The following is a 17,482-nucleotide window of genomic DNA, read 5'->3' as shown; positions in this document are numbered from 1 at the left end:
GACAACCAGTTAGATAATACTCAAGAACTAGTCAAAGATAACATAAGCAACTAGACAAAATTTGATGATTGAGGAACTTGACGTTTTTGAATACATGAAAGTTAAGTTCTTTGAATTATATATACCGAATCATATTGAAGCGAATCATTATCGTCAGGTTGCAACTGCCATGCCATAGGAGAGAATGGATCGTTTAAATGGTCGTAAAATGATAGTCGTTAGAGAATGTATGCTTTATGGCATATAGAAAATGCAGATAGTACGTCAGCCCGCAGATACCAACTGGTCCAGACGCGACCAGCTTCGCCTGGGTAGTATGAATTTTGAAGCATTGTGACGACTGAGCTTCATCGACGAAGTAGTATTGGATGCCTCTTGTGCCGTCGAAACCACCGGACCGTTCTCTGATGCATTCACATGATAACGACGATGGATGATGGCTTTGACGGCACTGGTGATCTGGGTACCAATATTATAAAGATTTGCATCCTGCTTGACTGGAGCTCTGAACTTCACCATAGAAGTTGAAGTCCTCTCTTCCTTTTCTGCACCGCATGCGTTCATACGCTCCCGGGCCGTTTCCTGTGCAGCTTTCACGCACTTGCGATAGATGCCATGGTGGGCCAGACAGCGACGAAGATCTGGGGATTGGGACGCAGACTCTTGCTGGAGCTTGTTATGCGATATTGCAGCCAATTTCCCGGTCCCTGGGAGGGTACCAGCAATGGGAGGGATGCGAGGGTTCAGATTGTTTAGACGAGGGATTCCACGACGGATCATCCCCGGGAACTGTGATGCCTCTGGGCCTAGTGACATTGAGAATGATGAGGAGAAAAGTTGGTAGACATGCAATATTTTTTTAAAGACATCAATACTTAAGCTATTCTTGGGCTTTGCTAAGTTTTATATGCGCGGAGGTGTATCCACCTGAAGTGATGGAGTTGGAGCCTGTATCCGAAAACGGAAGCACCCTGTTGCATGGAACAGCTCAACCAGACCTTGTCTAGAGCTTGCAGACCCGACTACTAGACGGTTCGGTCGACCGCGGGAGGAACTATTTGCAGGGTCCAGACGCGACCCATGGAAATAAGCTTGTTGTCCTCGTCGTCTGCTTGGTGGATGGTTCTGACCGGTGCTGGTGCTCTCCCAAGACTTGGGTGGCGCAGAAGCATATTTTGGAGATCTCACGAATCAAAATTCTGTCCACAGTCTGGGGCCGTCTTGCAGATCCCTGGGGAAGCTGGATTCCAAGAGGATGATTTGCTGGATATCCTGGCTCTACCGTCGGCAGTTGCTCAGTCATAGGCATCCAAAAGGGCAAGAGCTCCCTTGAAAGACCTTGTTCCTGGGTGTACCATGTCCATAGACTTTTAGGTGAGAAGGGGTTTGAGTCTGGAGGAAATCTCCGCAGCCAAAGAATAGTTTTTGGCTGACTATTCCATCCACTGGGAGGTGGGATGGAAGGTCTTGACGTCATGACTACGAAATCTTAAAAAAGACCATTGGGTGGACTACGGGGAGCCTTGCTTCGGCGACAAAAATAGCTATAGGGCAGGTGATTAATATATTATTAAACTGGTTTAGAAATGTGTCATAAGGGTATCGTGTTGGCTCACTCAGTACGCGGCAAACAAACCCTACAACAAACTAGGTAAGTTTGTAATATGTCCACACATGCTGGGGTAGATAGTACACTGGATTGCATGATCCTTAATAGATTCGGTTCAATTGGGTTTGGAAAGAGTTTATATATCCTATAGTAATATTATCCACCAATGGGATTCGAACTGGGATTCGAAGTAATTGAATACCTCTTGCCCATCTCGGTAGTCACGTTACTTGCAGTATCTTGGTGGTGGAAGCAATTCTCCTGCAAAAGTCGTACGATCTGTGAATGAATTCACCTCATGTTAAATCTATTTTTCTTATTCTGATAGTTATCTACATAGTCTTAATGTTAGTACTCTTCCTTAATAGGAGCTGTACTAAGTACTTCAATCATCTGTAGTACACATTGCAGGCTCCGTATATCATGCCAGTCCAACCGGACGAATGATAGCTTGAACTGATATAGTTGAAAGAATGTTACCCCATGGGGCATAAGAGTCTGAAAATATTTTTCAAATCCCGTGATGGCACCACATACGTTCATAAGTGGAAGGAACTCATGGAATAAACAAGGTGGCAAGAGTGGTAGAACTGTGGAGACAATAGAGTAGCAGTATGTTAAGGTTCCTTAGTGAAGCCACAACCTGTTCTATGGCTTTAACTCATGCACGTGGGCCTATGCAGTGGCCTCCATGGTGTTACCTTTTAGAGAAAGATAGCTTGTTCCGTAGCTGTGTCATGTTCCTGAGAGTGGGCCAGACAGTTTGACGCGGCAATGGGAAACTATATCATACTGGGTTATACTGTGCTCTTCGAGTCGGTCATATTCAAAAACGCCTCTCTTCCTAAGCATCGAGCATAACCATGATTTCTGACCGGATCAAAAACGCACCGAGTTGAGACCGAGACGTAAGCAAGTTTGCTGTACTAATAAACCTATAGGCACCGCCTCTACATACCATTGCCATCTACAGACCAAGGATTCTGAGCTTTCGAGATCTTTCTAGACCCCAGTAGAAGATTTTCCAGGATGCTAGGGTTAATAAGCCTTTGGTTAGCAGTACTGTAGCCTCTTGTACTAAGTGGACATGGCCTGTGAATGAGGGGAGCTGGATTTCTATTTAGGGCGCTAATATCACTAGTAAATTCACTCTATATTTAGGTGGTAATCATGGAAACCACCTAGCCTAAAGCTATTCTTCCTAAAATTTTAGCATAGTATGAGTTAGTCCCCCGCGGGATATTGATACCAATATGCTAACGATCTAGTAGCAGACCAAAGGAGAAACCAAGGCTTATAGCCTCTAAACTGTTGTCTCAGGAGCTTGCATCATCTGTACTAGATACATTGCTAAGACAGAGATTGCTTATGAGCACTCACTGTACTTTGTCTCTATGCACGAACAAAGAAATATGGGGACTTAGGCCGGCCATAACGCTACCTCGCCGTTTGCTTCCTGGACCAATTAAACTAGTCAAATCTGCATGGTGACTGCCCTCTGGCTCGCTTCGTCCACGCTAAATAATGCTTGTACAAGCACTGGGTCTTGATTGGCGATAGTGTGGTTGTATATGAGCTAGTAGTAGAGATGATGCCATGAGCACCCTCTGTCCTCCCAGGGCCAACACGTGTCTTTGATCTCCATGTTTGTTACGAGGTAGACTTCTTTACACTCATCTTAGACATCTTGATCTCTCTCACTCTAGCCACTCTCACCACTATTCTCCAATGCTGCCGAATATGGAATTTATCATCATCATTTACATCTGGGGCCTTCTCTTTCTGGGGTGTCTGGTACTGAACAAACTTTCTTCCTCGAGCAGAAGAGTAATCTCGTCAAGGAATCCCATTGTTTGTCATAGGATTATCGAAGCAAAGAAGCTGCCGAAGAAGCCAAATATTCTCTCTCCCTTGCTATCGCGAGCCATACCCAACAATAGACTTCGTATTACTTTTGGAATAGAAAATGCATTCACAACCAGTGACAAAAAACATGCGAAACAATCTGTCTACCATGCAAGAAGGATGCTGGCTCTTAAGCCAACACAGTGGGCCAATGTATTGGCTGTTATTCGCAAAGCAACCAGAACGTGGCTGGATGCGCCGGTACCTTCCAATGACTACAAACTGTATATTCCTCTGACTTGCATGATTCAGTCCCTTACACTGAGATTAGTCCTGGCAACTCTCTTCGACATGGAAGAACACGCATTAGGCATCCACGACTTCCCACTTATGCAGTTGGCAGATGCTATTAACGAGACCTGGGTGTCTTCCAAGAAACCGGGTAAAGTACTGCCGTTCGAAGAAAACCAATGCCTTCAGGATAGTCTTCATGAAATCTTCCCAGATATTGACTTGATGAACCCAAAAATGAATCCATTGAACATGATCTTGCCTGGTTTTGAAACCATGTGGAGGGTTGTGTTTAGAATGTTCATCGAAATTGGTTTTACCAGCGGCCAACGTAACCCACAATGGAAAGACATATTGACTGCCTTTGCTCGGAAACCAACCAGAGCACAATTTATTGCAAAAGAGAATGATTTCCAGATCTCGGCAGAATATCTGGTCAAGGAGGCACTGCGTCTGTACCCTCCCACGCGTCGAATCCATCGAGCCTTTCAGACGGACAATTCAATCCGGAGACGTTATTTTGCGGCTGACATTGAAGGCTGCCACTTGGACAAAGTTATCTGGGGGTCGGATGCTTTGCGGTTCAACCCGGCAAGATGGGCCAAACTTACTATTTTTCAGGAAATGGCCTACATGCCCTTTGGGGGGAAACCTTTTGAGTGTCCAGCGAAGCAATTCTTTGGACCTATGGCTATTGGATTGCTTGTTGGATCGGTCCTGAGCGAGCTTGGGGGAAGTTGGACGTTGAAGATTGGAGGTGAAGAGGTGAAGAGGTGAAGGACTTTTCTTACGATGGGAGATTGAGCAATGAGAGGAACGCTTACACTGGGCTGTTTTTAGTCAAAGAAGATTGAGAGGGTCTCAATGTGAGAAATTTAGGTGCATAGCATGTGATTAATGCGATAGTATTGTTTCTCTAATATTGGCCCTTATGGAATTGGAGTATTGGGATAAACTATCCTGGAGATCCTGGAGACCTAGTTAGAGATATCTATTCGACAATTACTACTGCATTCTTATTTTACCGTCTGCCTACATCCATACTCAGTTAATTCAGCAGACAGAGTACGATCCTGTTAAACCTTTCCCTTGAGATTATTTCCACCAAACTCAGCTTATTCCTTCCAATATGGCGAAGCAGACTTAAAGAGCGCCTTATCCTCCCCAGATATTCCCTAATGTTCTGCAACTCCCTCCCTCCAAGTGCAGATGACCAAACTGTGCGATAAGTATGGGTACTGGCAATTAGATAGATTCCGCGCTGTTCATAGAGTGGCAACTGGAGCACGACAGCTCCTGCTTGCCCCTTTCCCCCATTACGCGCATCGTAACCTGTGCCAGGATTGGCTACTACCGCTCGTGGTATGTGTAGGTTAGTATCCGCCTTGCATTCTGCACCTCGTTCTTCCTTACCTTTCCCTGGCTCCCCACATAAGATGTAGCTGCAGAAAGTTCAAGACATGCTCCAGTGGCTTGCATTCTTCCTGTTAAGCATTGTAATGTGCCCTTAACTTTTACAGTGAATCTGGACTCGTCCCTGTGCACCCTTCACTGTCTTATTGAAGTCCTTATACATTTCTGATATTACGCATATCTTTTTAAGTCATCCGGAGCTTAATGCCTGTGGCTTTTATTGAATTGTTTACTTCACATGCTAATCTCAATGCTACTATAGGCTCTCAGCCCACTCGATCTAGAAGCAAATATGGATCCACAACAGCTGCGGTTGAATCTATGCATCATGAATAGCTTGCATCAAGGTCTTGACTTCAAGAGGACAAGAGTATTTCGCTCCAAATAGAAGGTCATGTTGTGGCCAGCAGGGAAGCACAACTCTCTCTCCAGCAGTCGAAGAAATCTTGGACCTAAGACGTTATCTCAACAGCTAGAGTGAGCATGGCTCAAGAATACTCCCACAGACCAGCCTTTGGAAACGAATTTGATATCTACCTGCTCGATGGACTCGAAACACCGCTAGACCGCAAAAAGATGCCATGACCTCGATCCATTTTATACAATATATTGTTGGAGACAAAATGTGGTTGATAAGCTGGATTGGCTGTCTAGACTCTAAAAATGGACACATACTATCTACTAATCTTGAACTACTCTACGGAGCAATATGAAGGAGAAGAAGAAACTCTCTGGCTACTTCGTGAGTCAGGATCGGATAAAGGCGGCGACTTGGGGCTCAAGGACGGGTTATAAACCCGATGAACGTGTTGCACAAGCTTGGGGGTTTTCTCTGGGGGATATGAGTTCACTGACCATTGGAAGGCAAGTATGTAGAGTCAAAAGTGATTACACAGTTGGCCTCCTGAAGGATTGGGACCATAATTCTGTGATATTATCATATTCAGCGAGTTCGACTCGGACATATGACTTGAAATGATTCAGTCAGCAGGGAGACAGCCATAGCGGAGGGGGCGTACTGAGTCTGTTCGATCTTCACAAGTATCAATCTGTACATTGAGCAGACAGGAGGGATTTAGAAGAACACAACCTGCTTCAATTAGGGCCTCTGCAGCCCATACTGTGGAGGATCGAGTCAGGACTCATTTAGCATGTCAGTTGGTCTTACAGTGCTGGCAGTGTAACTCCTTTTATGGAAGACGGGGAGAAGGGGATGAGAGGAGGGAGAAGAGGGAGAAGATAGGAGACGGGCATACGTTCAAAATTTTTTGTTTGTATATTAATGTACCTGTATAGTAAGTGTTGTAAGGAAATCACTTGTCAATAAGAAACACATGATATACCAGAATAAGACTACCATGTCAAGGTGTAGTAGAATCGATTATCTTATCTACTGTTAGGATTTAGTTGTAATGTGGATGGATGGCAAGTATGTTTGAAGGGAGATATCAAGCAACTAACTTATCTGGGTCGGACCGCCACAGATAGTAGCGTGGACTTTGACAAGAAGCTAGCCACCGCTTATTCCTTTAAAATACTTAAAATAATGACTATCGGGTCCAAACTTTATCTTGGTTATATCATGAGATGCCGATTAGCGTCCCGTATATAGTTATATCTACTAGCTTATGTAGGTGATACTCGCTCATCACACGAAAATCACTGGAGAAAATACTGACAGGGTGGAGGAGGGCCATTAAGCTCGGCAACTTCTATACACCATCGTGATGATACTATTGGCATTACGTATGTACTTGGATGCTTATGTTTATGACCTGGCTCCGACCGACCGTGGTCGTCGACAATCGACCATATAGTTTAAATGGCTATGCGGAGGCGCTCTCTGACGTTGATTGATTCTTATTGCGTTGCGAACCAAGAAAGTCGATTCTTGACAGTGGAGAGAGAGAGTGTCATGCTGAGGACTGGTTATGAGAGGGCAAATTTACCCCATATTGTTGTTTAGGTTCTCTGGGTCTTGGATCGATGTGTTTGGGAGTTTGTTTCAGCTATTCGTGATTGGGATATCTCGTTTCAGACCAGTATCGACAGATAATTCTGCTTCGGTAGTTCGTATTGGTTTCTTTTTTATAAGAAAGAAAAGAAACAACAAGATAGACTCCCGCGCTTGAATCTATCTAATTCCTGGAAATGCTATATTCATGTCTCATCTGGACGAGAACCCGGTCTGATGCCATCCCGTCAAGATGAGACTCCTCGAACTTAGACCCCGCTTCCACGAGCAGCTCATACAACATCACAGAAATGAATAGATTCCAACCGATCAAGTGGAGAGATTCGTCTTAAGCGAAGACTAAGCTATTTTCCGCGGCAGACACTGCGACGGGCCGTGGGGTTCATGGTCCGCTCCTTTAGGAACGAGAGAGAGCTTCTGCGATCCGTATTGATGCCGTATGTCAATCTGAATGTCAATCTAAACAGCTTCGTTTCCGCTGTAAGCCCAAGGTTCCAGTACCACGGGCTGGTTGTGATGGCCTAGCTGGTCTACAGTTGATCAGTATTAGGGAGATACAGATTGTCATGAGGCATATCCTGTCCTGGGAGTCAGACACCAACAAGGTCCTCTCCTGGATCGTGGCTGTCTCATTGCAGGTGGAACTATTGAGTCCGGGTTCTAATTTCGAAATCCCACCTTAGACACCTCGTGGAGGGGTGAGACGCATCTGTCACTTCTGGATTATCTTTTAGGTAATTAATGCTCTACCTGGTTATCGGGAAAGTGGGATGGAGATAGGAGTCGACCTGTCGAACTGCGAATTGCTATGTGTGATCAAAGGGGTTTCTCTTGTTTTTCATGCAGGCGGACGATTTTTCTACCCCTTTCAACACTATTATACTACAGATACACGCTTTATTCATATGCAGCAAGGTCCGACAGGAACGGGTCTGACTGGAATATGCGATGTAATCCGATCTCCATGTCCATAATTATTTTCCTCGTCCAGAATGAAGGATGTGAGAAGAAAGGAATAGCGAAGAGACAAGTGAACGAGTCAAGAAGGACTATTTTAGACTGTTTCAGATACAGCGGTACCAGCCGGAAATCACTTAAGACCCATTCTATCCCGCAGTCATCCATTCTAGCGATATGGAAACCTTCTATTCCCATGAAACGTTAATCTAAGCCTGTTGTAGAATGTATCTATTCTATTCAGTACTTTCGACCGGTATCTCTGTCTTTTTCCATCGGTTTATGAGGGCTCAGAATGGCATGATCGATAATATTTGTTAGTGCATTTCGTACTCCATCTGTCAGGTCAGGATTGCGTGTCGAGAGACCCACTGAGGGTTGACAGACAGCGAGTACCCTTCCTAGCAAATCGGTACAGTCCCTCTGGCGGATGAACGAGGGAAACAATACCTACAGAGTACGGAGATACGGAGTACTACCTCATTGTAGAGGGGATATGTCCGATCCCAACGTCTGCGAGGGGGAATAATAGGTGGGATGCACTACGAGAAATAGAGGCAGAGATGAATGGTGAGGATGCCGAGGTGTAGCCACACACACAATGCATGAACTGCCGGGTCCCTTTTTTTTTTTAAAAAAAAAGAAAAAACAAAAAGAAAACTTTTTTCCCTGCATCTAGACTCCGTATTTTGTTTAGTCTTTAAACTAGAGACGGGGCACGTCTTCCGAACAGTCCAACCCCAGCCCACTGGGGCGCGGAATTAGTTACGCGGAGGCCTGAAAGGAAGGCAATGGACTGAAATCCAGCCGATCCATCCCGTGGCGATGGGAGACTGAAAATTGGGAAGGTTAGCACAGTAGGACTTGTAGCACGATCGCTCTAGATAGTTTCTGCAGAGAGGTTTCATCCTGGTGTTTGAAGGCATGAATAGTATGGAGTGCTAGGGAATCGATTGAAACGCCTCAAAGTTTCTGACTCAAGTAAATAAACAAGGCAGGAAACGACGGTGATTGGCATGAGGCGAACGACATCCATGGAACCGGGACCCAAAGCTGATCGATCAGTCCAGTACGAGTCTGTTACCGTTAGAGTCTTAGAGGCTTATGCCAGGGATTGACTAACAAGTCTAGACGCTCGTTTTAAATCCAGTGTCTAAGACCCTTCTCCATCCCTCGTTCACTTTGTCAACAACACTTTTACTTCAACACGACTTTTCTCTCTTCTCTTTCCTTTTTTCATCTACATACATTCGTTCTCTATACCAATCTTTCCACACCGTTTCCTTCAGTTTGTCGACGCGAATTAAGTTAGTAGTTGACTAAAAATCGGAACTGGATGCTTTGACAGCAACTCTCCTTCTATACAGTTAATACTACTGCTGTTTCCCGTACAACCCTCTCCCGTCTATAGCAACCTCGCTCGACCAGTCTGTCTCTCGTCCGATTCTCTTGTTTCCTTGTTGCTCTTTCTGTGAATTTAGACCTATCCAGAAAACGCGGATCCCGTCACTATCGATAGCGAACGAGCTAGACGGGTCCGACCGTTGAAAACGTTTGCCCCTCTCCCACCTTGAGAAACGGAAGGGATAGCAGGCCCAACAGTTACCTTGTCTTCTCTTGTCTCTCTCTATCTCAGGAGCTCGTCAGTGCCACCAATTGAGCGACTCTCCAAGCTACTTAGCTGCTCCCTGGTTCCCGTGCTATGGACTTCTGTGTTACACGCAAGTGATGCTAGCCGTCTTTGCACCGTAACTCTTTATCAACTTGGACTGTTCTGCACCTCCCATCACGTTACACACTCAATTTGCTGGGACTTGACTTGACCCCTTTCGCTCTCTTCCAGCCCTCTTGAAGACGCGGTTTTTATACCCGTCACTTTCCTAGTGATTCTCTATCTCATAATCCTCAACCATCCTTTTCCTTTCATTTTCTTCTCCCTAAATTTCTTTCTTTTTTTTTTTTTTAAAAAAAGAAAGTAAATTGTCCATATACACATCAATCTTTGAACCATGGCACATGCAACGGAGGAGCTACTGGATAAGCCGGATGGCTCGTCCTTGATCTGGATCTTTGATCATTGCCTTCGCTATCCTGGCACATATGAAATCCCTCTACGCACTATGTACGCATTGAACTGCAACCCCACGAGACAGCCGCCACCCGGTACCGGTCCACGCGAGACAGCGTTCTCCAATCGTACTTCCAATTCGTCCAAATGCTCTACCTCTTCCCAGGACGCGCCATGGGGGCGTGATTCTGACTTCCGCGCCCTGTTGACTCATCATATGTCCCTCCTTCAGTCCCAACCATGTTCGCTCCCCCCCACCTTTGTCACGTCATTTCTCCGCCGTTGCTTCACCCCGGAGCTGGAAAATGTGGACTTCCCTCAAGCCCTAACCGGGCTCGATTATCTCAAGGAGTTGGAGGGTCGCCGAAAAAAGGAAGTGGCGGCCGCACTGCATCGCTTGGAAGTCCAGCCGGAGGATCTCCACAAGAATTCCGAATTCCGGAAGAAGTATCCTGGAGTGGTAACCTGGATCGAGGCTTTGAGTCTCAAAAACCGAAACATGGAAGCCCTGTACACTCAGATCTACATTGGCCTACGTCGCTGGGTGAGTGGAGAGTATCCGGGCTACCCGCTGGTTTGATGACCACTGACATGTTTTCTAGACCCTCATCAACGAAATGTTGATGGAGCCGTTCAATAAGGCTAACTGTATTGCTATGCTGAACACGCTGTTTCCGCCCCTCACGGACGCAACCGTCACGCCCACTTCACAGCTGACCCCTCAGATTCTAAAATCTCAACGTGATGGATTCTTCCGGTACATCTCGGCCATTAACAACAACGCCAAGGTGATCCTGAATAAGGTCATCACCCAGGGGGCGCCGGAAGGCTCTGACAATGGATGGCCGTTGGTGCGGGATACTTTAGACAAGTACCTTCGGATGGCCAACGAAATCATTGACGAGTGTTTGACTGTCAGCGGTCCCGCTAGCTTTGATGGCCTCGTCGATCTCGACAGCTTCGAGACGGTAGAAAACGTCTCGTCCCGTGGACACAAGGGCCGAAAGGTGGATTCAGGCATTAGTTTTGGCTCGTCGGATATAATACCCGCCTCGTCCGTCACCAGCAGCAGCAACAGGGAAGATGTCTTGGACAAACCCCTGCCGCCGTCTCCGAGTAGAAACTCACAGTTGAGGCTGGGTGGCTCTACGCTCGAACGCCTGGCGCGTGAGATCCGCAAGCTGAGCGACGCCGGAAAGGTCAAGAGCCTTAAGAAAATGAGATCCACAAGCACTCTCGGAGTGCGACCAGAAAACCTCCCTGGTAAAACCGTGGACCATGCGTCTTTTTTCGAAATCGACGAGCAGAAGCGCAAGAGGCTGATTTGGGAGGCCACCAGTCGTAAAAGGCCCCATTCCAAGCAACCTAGCACAGACTCCTTTCAGGAGTGATTTGATTGATTATACCTTTACGATGGATTTTATTTAACATCAAACGCAAGGAAGACATAATTGTCTGGATTAGACTGGGTCTCTGTTGGAGTTGGGTATCTGGTTTGAATTCTTTTCTGTTTGCATTTTGGAGGTGTCTGTTCCGTCGGTTTCTCATCTCCTTGGTTCGTCGTAGAACCAAGCCAAAAAAAAGCAGAGTTTCAACAATCGCCGATTAAAGAAAATCAAAAAAAGGGGGCGCAACTGGCTTGTGCATGACCTACTCAATGATGATGATGATGTCTAATGAAGAAATTTGTGATTAAATACAAATAAAAAGGTGCATATTCACTAGGATATAGGACCTGCATTGCTGGTACACTGTAGGAAGCAGTAGAAACTGCTGGACCTGGTTGTATAGGGCTTATTAAGATGATATAGTAAACTGTATATAAATCCTGCAGAGGTGAGGCTTTCACCTTGATATCGTGAATGTAGGCCAGCCAATCAGCGACCTCCATAGAAGACATGGAAGTTTTTGCGCGTTTGGCCGCTGCGCCGCCCGTAGTAGCTTCCTCAATTAGGTGTCCACAAGCCTATTTGACTGACATCACGTCGTGATCATCCTCTCCCACAATTCTCCAGCCTTCAGACAGAGATCCGTCTGTTTCTTAATGTCGATCTGGTGGTAGACAATTGCATGAATAATCATTTCATGCCCCTTATTTGTCGATTGGCTAACCCGCCCGTTATCGTTATGCTAGTTCATCTTTGGAAGCAGCTAGCTAGTAGATAACAGTGGCACTGGGACGAATAGCTCTTGGTTCATCAGCAGTAGATCATCCTGTGGGTAACAGGGATGGTTTCTAGCACAGGACTAGTCGCTCCATGGCGACTCTCTGTACTACTTGCTGCCGTACTATCTTCTTTAGTATGTGCAAGTCCATCGGTGAACGTTGCTCTGCAAGCTTCATTTGATGCGGCACCATATCTTATAGAGCTCTTGTAAGCTAGCTGGTGTTTTTTGCCTTTGGATGCTTTCATTAGTTGTTGAATTGCTTATATTATTTCTTATAGAGAATCCGCGGCCGAGGAGAACTCAACTTCTTATTTCCCGTTGCTTGATCGAATCGCCGATGGTGCCTTCGATGACGCCGTGACCGATAAGGAAATCTACGATCGTTTCTTGCACGTGGTGGAAGAAGATGGACACCTCAAGACCCCCGAGAGCCTGTCGTCCTTCAAGCTGTCTTTAGCCATTCGATCGGCAAGCCCCCGAATTACGGCTCACTACCAATACTACAATGCTTCTGTGCAACACTCGTTGATGGCTGCGCAAGATGCCGCTTGCCCGGTATGGGTGCACTCGGATGGCAAACAGTATTGTTCTTCCACCATGGAACGTGCTCAGCAGGAAGTTTCGGGTGGGATGTAAGGAGCCTTCTTTCCCCCTGTATTGCGGATGTAGTGCTCGGCGGTTTGGCTGACGGAGGGAAATTGCAGGGATGCAAGAGAGCTTCCATTTGATCGGGTCTTGGGAGATACGTCGTTACCGCCGGCAATCCTGTACGCAGATGTCGCGTCCCCGATGTTCAAGGATTTCCACCAGACACTGAGCGCTCTTGCAAAGGAAGGCCAGGTTTCCTATCGAGTACGATATCGGCCGCCCCAGCGCTGGAGTCCCCGCCCCCTCTTCGTCTCTGGATACGGCGTTGAGCTTGCACTGAAACGAACGGATTATATTGTAATCGACGACCGAGCGGCTGAGCAACGGGAATCGGACAATGCGGGACCTAGCACATATAGCGATGCCCCGGACGACCTTAGGCCTCTCTCGTCATCTGAAGTGGCCCGACTGGGCGTAAACGCTGTCAGTTATGTGCTAGACAGGGATGATCCTCTAGACGCCCTCGTCAAACTTTCGCAGGATTTCCCCAAATACTCCTCTAGAGTTGCGGCTCATAATGTAACCATGGAACTCCTGCACGATATTCGCTCCAGCCGCTTGCAGATGCTTCCATCGGGCATGAACGTCATGTGGATCAATGGTGTACAAATCGATTCTCGACAGATGGATGCATTCTCTCTGTTAGACCTTTTACGCCGGGAGCGAAAACTGATCGAAAAGTTCCGAGACATAGGCGTTTCCGCCCAAGAAGCAGTCAATCTTCTATCGCACCAATTCATTGGGGAGGCTCTCGCGCAAGATGCTCCTCAACGCTATAATTATTTGGATGACATCGAGGGTGGCCGGGTCCTTATATGGATTAATGACCTAGAAAAGGATGCTAGATACGCGTCTTGGCCTAGTGACCTCGAAGCAGTAAGCAGTTTTTAGCTTTTCCCTGGTAACCATTACATGCTGACCTGATCAGTTCATTCATCGTACATTTCCTGGCCAACTTCCGCCCGTGCGTCGTAATGCGAACAATATTGTAGTCCCCGTTGATCTAGCTCGTTCTGAAGATGTGGGCTTTGTTGTCAGAAATATCCAAGGATTTGTTATAAAGGGAATCCCAGCCAGATTCGCCATCGTTCCTGTTGCATCTACGCCGGGGTCATCTGCCCAACTCAAGATCGCTCATTACCTCCAAGAGACCTTCGGCCTAGCGAGTCTAATGCACTACTTGGAAGAGGTGAGTGTTTTCTATTGCGCATGTTATCTTTGTTAACTCTCCTATCTAATCTGGACTAGTCTTCTTCCCAGCAGAAGGTGGCGTCCCCAGATAAGGGTTGCTTTGAGGCTGCAACCAAGGAGCGCAAAATACGTCCTGAGAAACAGATTCTATCATTCGAGGAAGTATTAAAGAGCGAAGACCTCGAAGATTTAGTCTCGAAAACCTTGAGTTACCAGAATCGACTCGGAATCACGGGCGATGCTTCGCAGAGCTTTGTTAACGGAGCCCAAGTCATTCGGAAAGACAGCTGGATGCAAGAAGTCAGTGTCCGGGTCAGCAAAGACTTGCAGGTGATCCAACAGGGGATTGTGGGTGGAGAAATTGAGGACGGCACTTCGCTATCGGGATTGTTCCTCTCCCAGGCGTTTGACCGACGTAGTCTTTGGGCTATACCCGAGGACCCTAAAGATATCCGGGTCGTGGACTTGGTCAAGGTGTCTGACTCACAAAAGGAGACACTCGGTGAAACTCCATCGATCGTTTCGATGAAGGATGATGCTCTTGATAGTGCATATCTTATTGTCGTAGGTGATTTTGACTCTGAACAGGGCCACCAATTGCTTACCGCGACTCTGGAACATCGAGAGAAGCATGAAGAGGTGGAAGTTCTTTTCATCCATAACCCAGGGGAGCATACCTCTAAGATGGACGCATCGATAAAGCTGTATCGCTCTCTAAAGGGGGGGAAACAGGTCGATGCCGCTCAAGTCTTAGCCGACATTAAGTCTTCCGACTATTCTGCACCATCAGCCGGCGATGCCGAGGAAATTTCCAAATTCTGGGCAGATAAGCGGCCATTGATTCAGGAATTTGGTTTGCCTCATGGTGCAAACGGACTCGTGATAAACGGGAGGACGGTCGGACCTATTGATGCTGATGTGACATCTGGAGACCTGGATCAACTTTTGGCCTATGAGCAAACAAAGCGAATCGGCCCCGTTACTCGGGCCTGTAAGGATTTGGGATTTGGTTCGAACCTATCTGGCGCTCTTGCATTCGCCAAATTGACATCTCTTACTACTCTCTCAACTATATCGGATGTACCGGAGGATATCTTTGAGTCAACCTCAGACATCAGGGTGAACATATTTGACAAATGGAACGACTCTCGCTCAGTTATAACCGTCTCGAATTCGGAAGACCCCGCTATTACCATCGTGGCTTCTATTGACCCATCCTCGGAAACTGCTCAAAAATGGCTTCCAATTCTGAAGGTGCTCTCAAGACTAGCAAGCGTTAGGCTCAGGCTGTTCTTGAATCCACGGGAAGAAATAAAAGAACTTCCAACAAAGCGTTTCTACCGCTACGTCTTGGACTCAGAACCTTCGTTCAACGATGATGGATCTATTTCAAGACATACGGCTTCCTTCTCGGGGGTACCGGTTGAGGCGCTTCTTACACTGGGGATGGACGTCCCTTCGTCCTGGCTGGTGGCTCCCAAGGACTCCGTTCACGATCTTGATAATATCATGCTCAGTTCACTGAATTCAGGTTCTGATGTTGAGGCTGTCTATGCACTAGAGCATATCATGATAGAGGGCCATTCCCGAGACCTCACTACCAAAAGCCCTCCAAGGGGGGTTCAACTGGATCTCGGGACCGACAATAATCCTTCGTTTGCAGACACCATCATCATGGCGAACCTGGGATACTTCCAATTCAAAACGCAACCTGGACTGTGGAAGATCAATTTGAAGCCCGGGCGCAGTGAACGCATCTTCAATTTAGAAAGCGTCGGCGGTCTGGGCTATAGTCCGCAGCCCGGCGACGAGAACAATGAAGTCGCATTGCTTTCTTTCCAGGGCAAAACTCTTTTCCCGCGCTTGTCGCGCAAGAAAGGCTACGAAATGGAAGACGTCTTAGAAACCAGTTCTAAATCAGGCACGGCCATGGATTATGTTTCCAAGGGACTAAATTTTGCCTCGGGTGTTCTCTCGAGCGTCGGTGTCGGTTCGAAAGGCATGTCGGAAAAGCAAGCTGATATCAACATTTTCTCCGTCGCAAGTGGCCATCTATACGAGCGGATGTTGAATATCATGATGGTCTCCGTAATGAAGAACACCAAACATTCCGTTAAATTCTGGTTCATCGAGCAATTCCTCTCCCCGTCGTTCAAGTCCTTCCTCCCGCACCTTGCAGACGAATACGGATTTTCCTACGAAATGGTCACATATAAATGGCCACACTGGCTCCGTACTCAGCGCGAGAAGCAGAGAGAGATCTGGGGCTACAAGATCCTATTCTTGGACGTACTCTTCCCTCTTTCCCTGGAGAAGGTAATCTTCGTGGACGCTGACCAGATCGTCCGCACAGACATGTACGATCTGGTCACTCTAGACCTAGAAGACGCGCCATACGGGTTCACACCCATGTGCGACTCGCGTGAGGAAATTGAAGGCTTCCGCTTCTGGAAACAGGGATACTGGAAGAAATTCCTCCGAGGGAAACCATATCACATTTCCGCACTGTATGTGGTCGATCTGAGTCGGTTCCGCGCCCTGGCCGCCGGTGATCGTCTCCGCGGTCAATACCAGATGCTCTCCGCGGATCCGGGCAGTCTGAGTAACTTAGACCAAGACCTGCCGAATCACATGCAACATCATATCCCCATCAAGAGCCTCCCACAGGAATGGCTGTGGTGCGAGACGTGGTGCTCGGATGAGTCCCTCACTCAGGCGAGAACTATCGACCTGTGTAATAACCCGCAAACGAAAGAGCCGAAATTGGATCGTGCCCGAAGACAGGTCCCCGAGTGGACTGAGTATGATGATGAAATTGCGGCTTTGTCGAAACGAGTGGCTCTTGGACATCAGCAGAAAGAGGAAGAAATGCAGCCTAACTTGGTGGATGAAGAGGATGACGAAGGATCTCCTGAATGGGATAAGGATGAACTGTAGTTTTTAAATTTTCTATAGAAGATTCTTGTTTGAGGTATTAGTTCATGATCATATTGCGTGTTATACTATATATAGGTGCTGGGAATACAGTGTCAAGATAAACATGGAATTAACCTGTTCAACCAACGTTGAGTACTTCGTACATGGCGGGAGCCAAAACCAAGACCACCGGCTTGTCCAAAGTCCCTCTCTATATAGCAGGAGATCAAGAAGAGGAAAGAAAGAAAGCAGAAGAGCAGAACCATTTAATTTACCCAAGCAAAGAAGGTAAAAGTGTAGTATCATCATTATTCGTAGTCAATTACTAGTTCGAGCTTTCAGCTTTCTTTCTTTACAGGAACTTTCTTCTTCATCTGAGGACCCGAGCCAGCGCGAGCGG

The 17,482-nt window shown here is 46.9% G+C and overlaps 4 protein-coding genes across 4 annotated transcripts; 3 read left to right on the top strand and 1 right to left on the bottom strand.

Annotated features, from left to right (window-relative positions):
• Positions 1-264: 264 nt before the first annotated feature.
• ATNIH1004_005927 (uncharacterized protein) lies at positions 265-816 on the bottom strand (the record flags this gene model as incomplete). Its single annotated transcript, XM_033570566.1, has 1 exon — positions 265-816. One exon carries the CDS (start codon positions 814-816, stop codon positions 265-267), a length of 552 nt encoding a protein of 183 aa, XP_033426598.1.
• Positions 817-3,634: 2,818 nt separating this feature from the next.
• ATNIH1004_005926 (uncharacterized protein) lies at positions 3,635-4,522 on the top strand (the record flags this gene model as incomplete). Its single annotated transcript, XM_033570565.1, has 1 exon — positions 3,635-4,522. The coding sequence occupies one exon, from the start codon at positions 3,635-3,637 to the stop codon at positions 4,520-4,522; it is 888 nt and encodes a 295-aa protein (XP_033426597.1).
• Positions 4,523-10,099: 5,577 nt separating this feature from the next.
• Positions 10,100-11,549, top strand: ATNIH1004_005925 (uncharacterized protein; the record flags this gene model as incomplete). Its single annotated transcript, XM_033570564.1, has 2 exons — positions 10,100-10,702; positions 10,761-11,549. The coding sequence occupies 2 exons, from the start codon at positions 10,100-10,102 to the stop codon at positions 11,547-11,549; spliced, it is 1,392 nt and encodes a 463-aa protein (XP_033426596.1).
• An 838-nt stretch (positions 11,550-12,387) lies between these two features.
• On the top strand, positions 12,388-17,103 carry ATNIH1004_005924 (putative UDP-glucose:glycoprotein glucosyltransferase; the record flags this gene model as incomplete). Its single annotated transcript, XM_033570563.1, has 5 exons — positions 12,388-12,533; positions 12,606-12,959; positions 13,032-13,851; positions 13,904-14,164; positions 14,224-17,103. 5 exons carry the CDS (start codon positions 12,388-12,390, stop codon positions 17,101-17,103), a joined length of 4,461 nt encoding a protein of 1,486 aa, XP_033426595.1.
• Between the last annotated feature and the right edge of the window lie 379 nt (positions 17,104-17,482).

The sequence above is a fragment of the Aspergillus tanneri genome (genome assembly GCF_003426965.1).
Source record: "Aspergillus tanneri strain NIH1004 chromosome Unknown AapTan_4_pilon_pilon_pilon, whole genome shotgun sequence".
In the NCBI taxonomy this organism is placed as follows: Eukaryota; Fungi; Ascomycota; class Eurotiomycetes; order Eurotiales; family Aspergillaceae; genus Aspergillus; species Aspergillus tanneri.
Note: the sequence above shows the minus strand (reverse complement) of the source record. Positions and strands in the feature narration are given on the sequence as shown.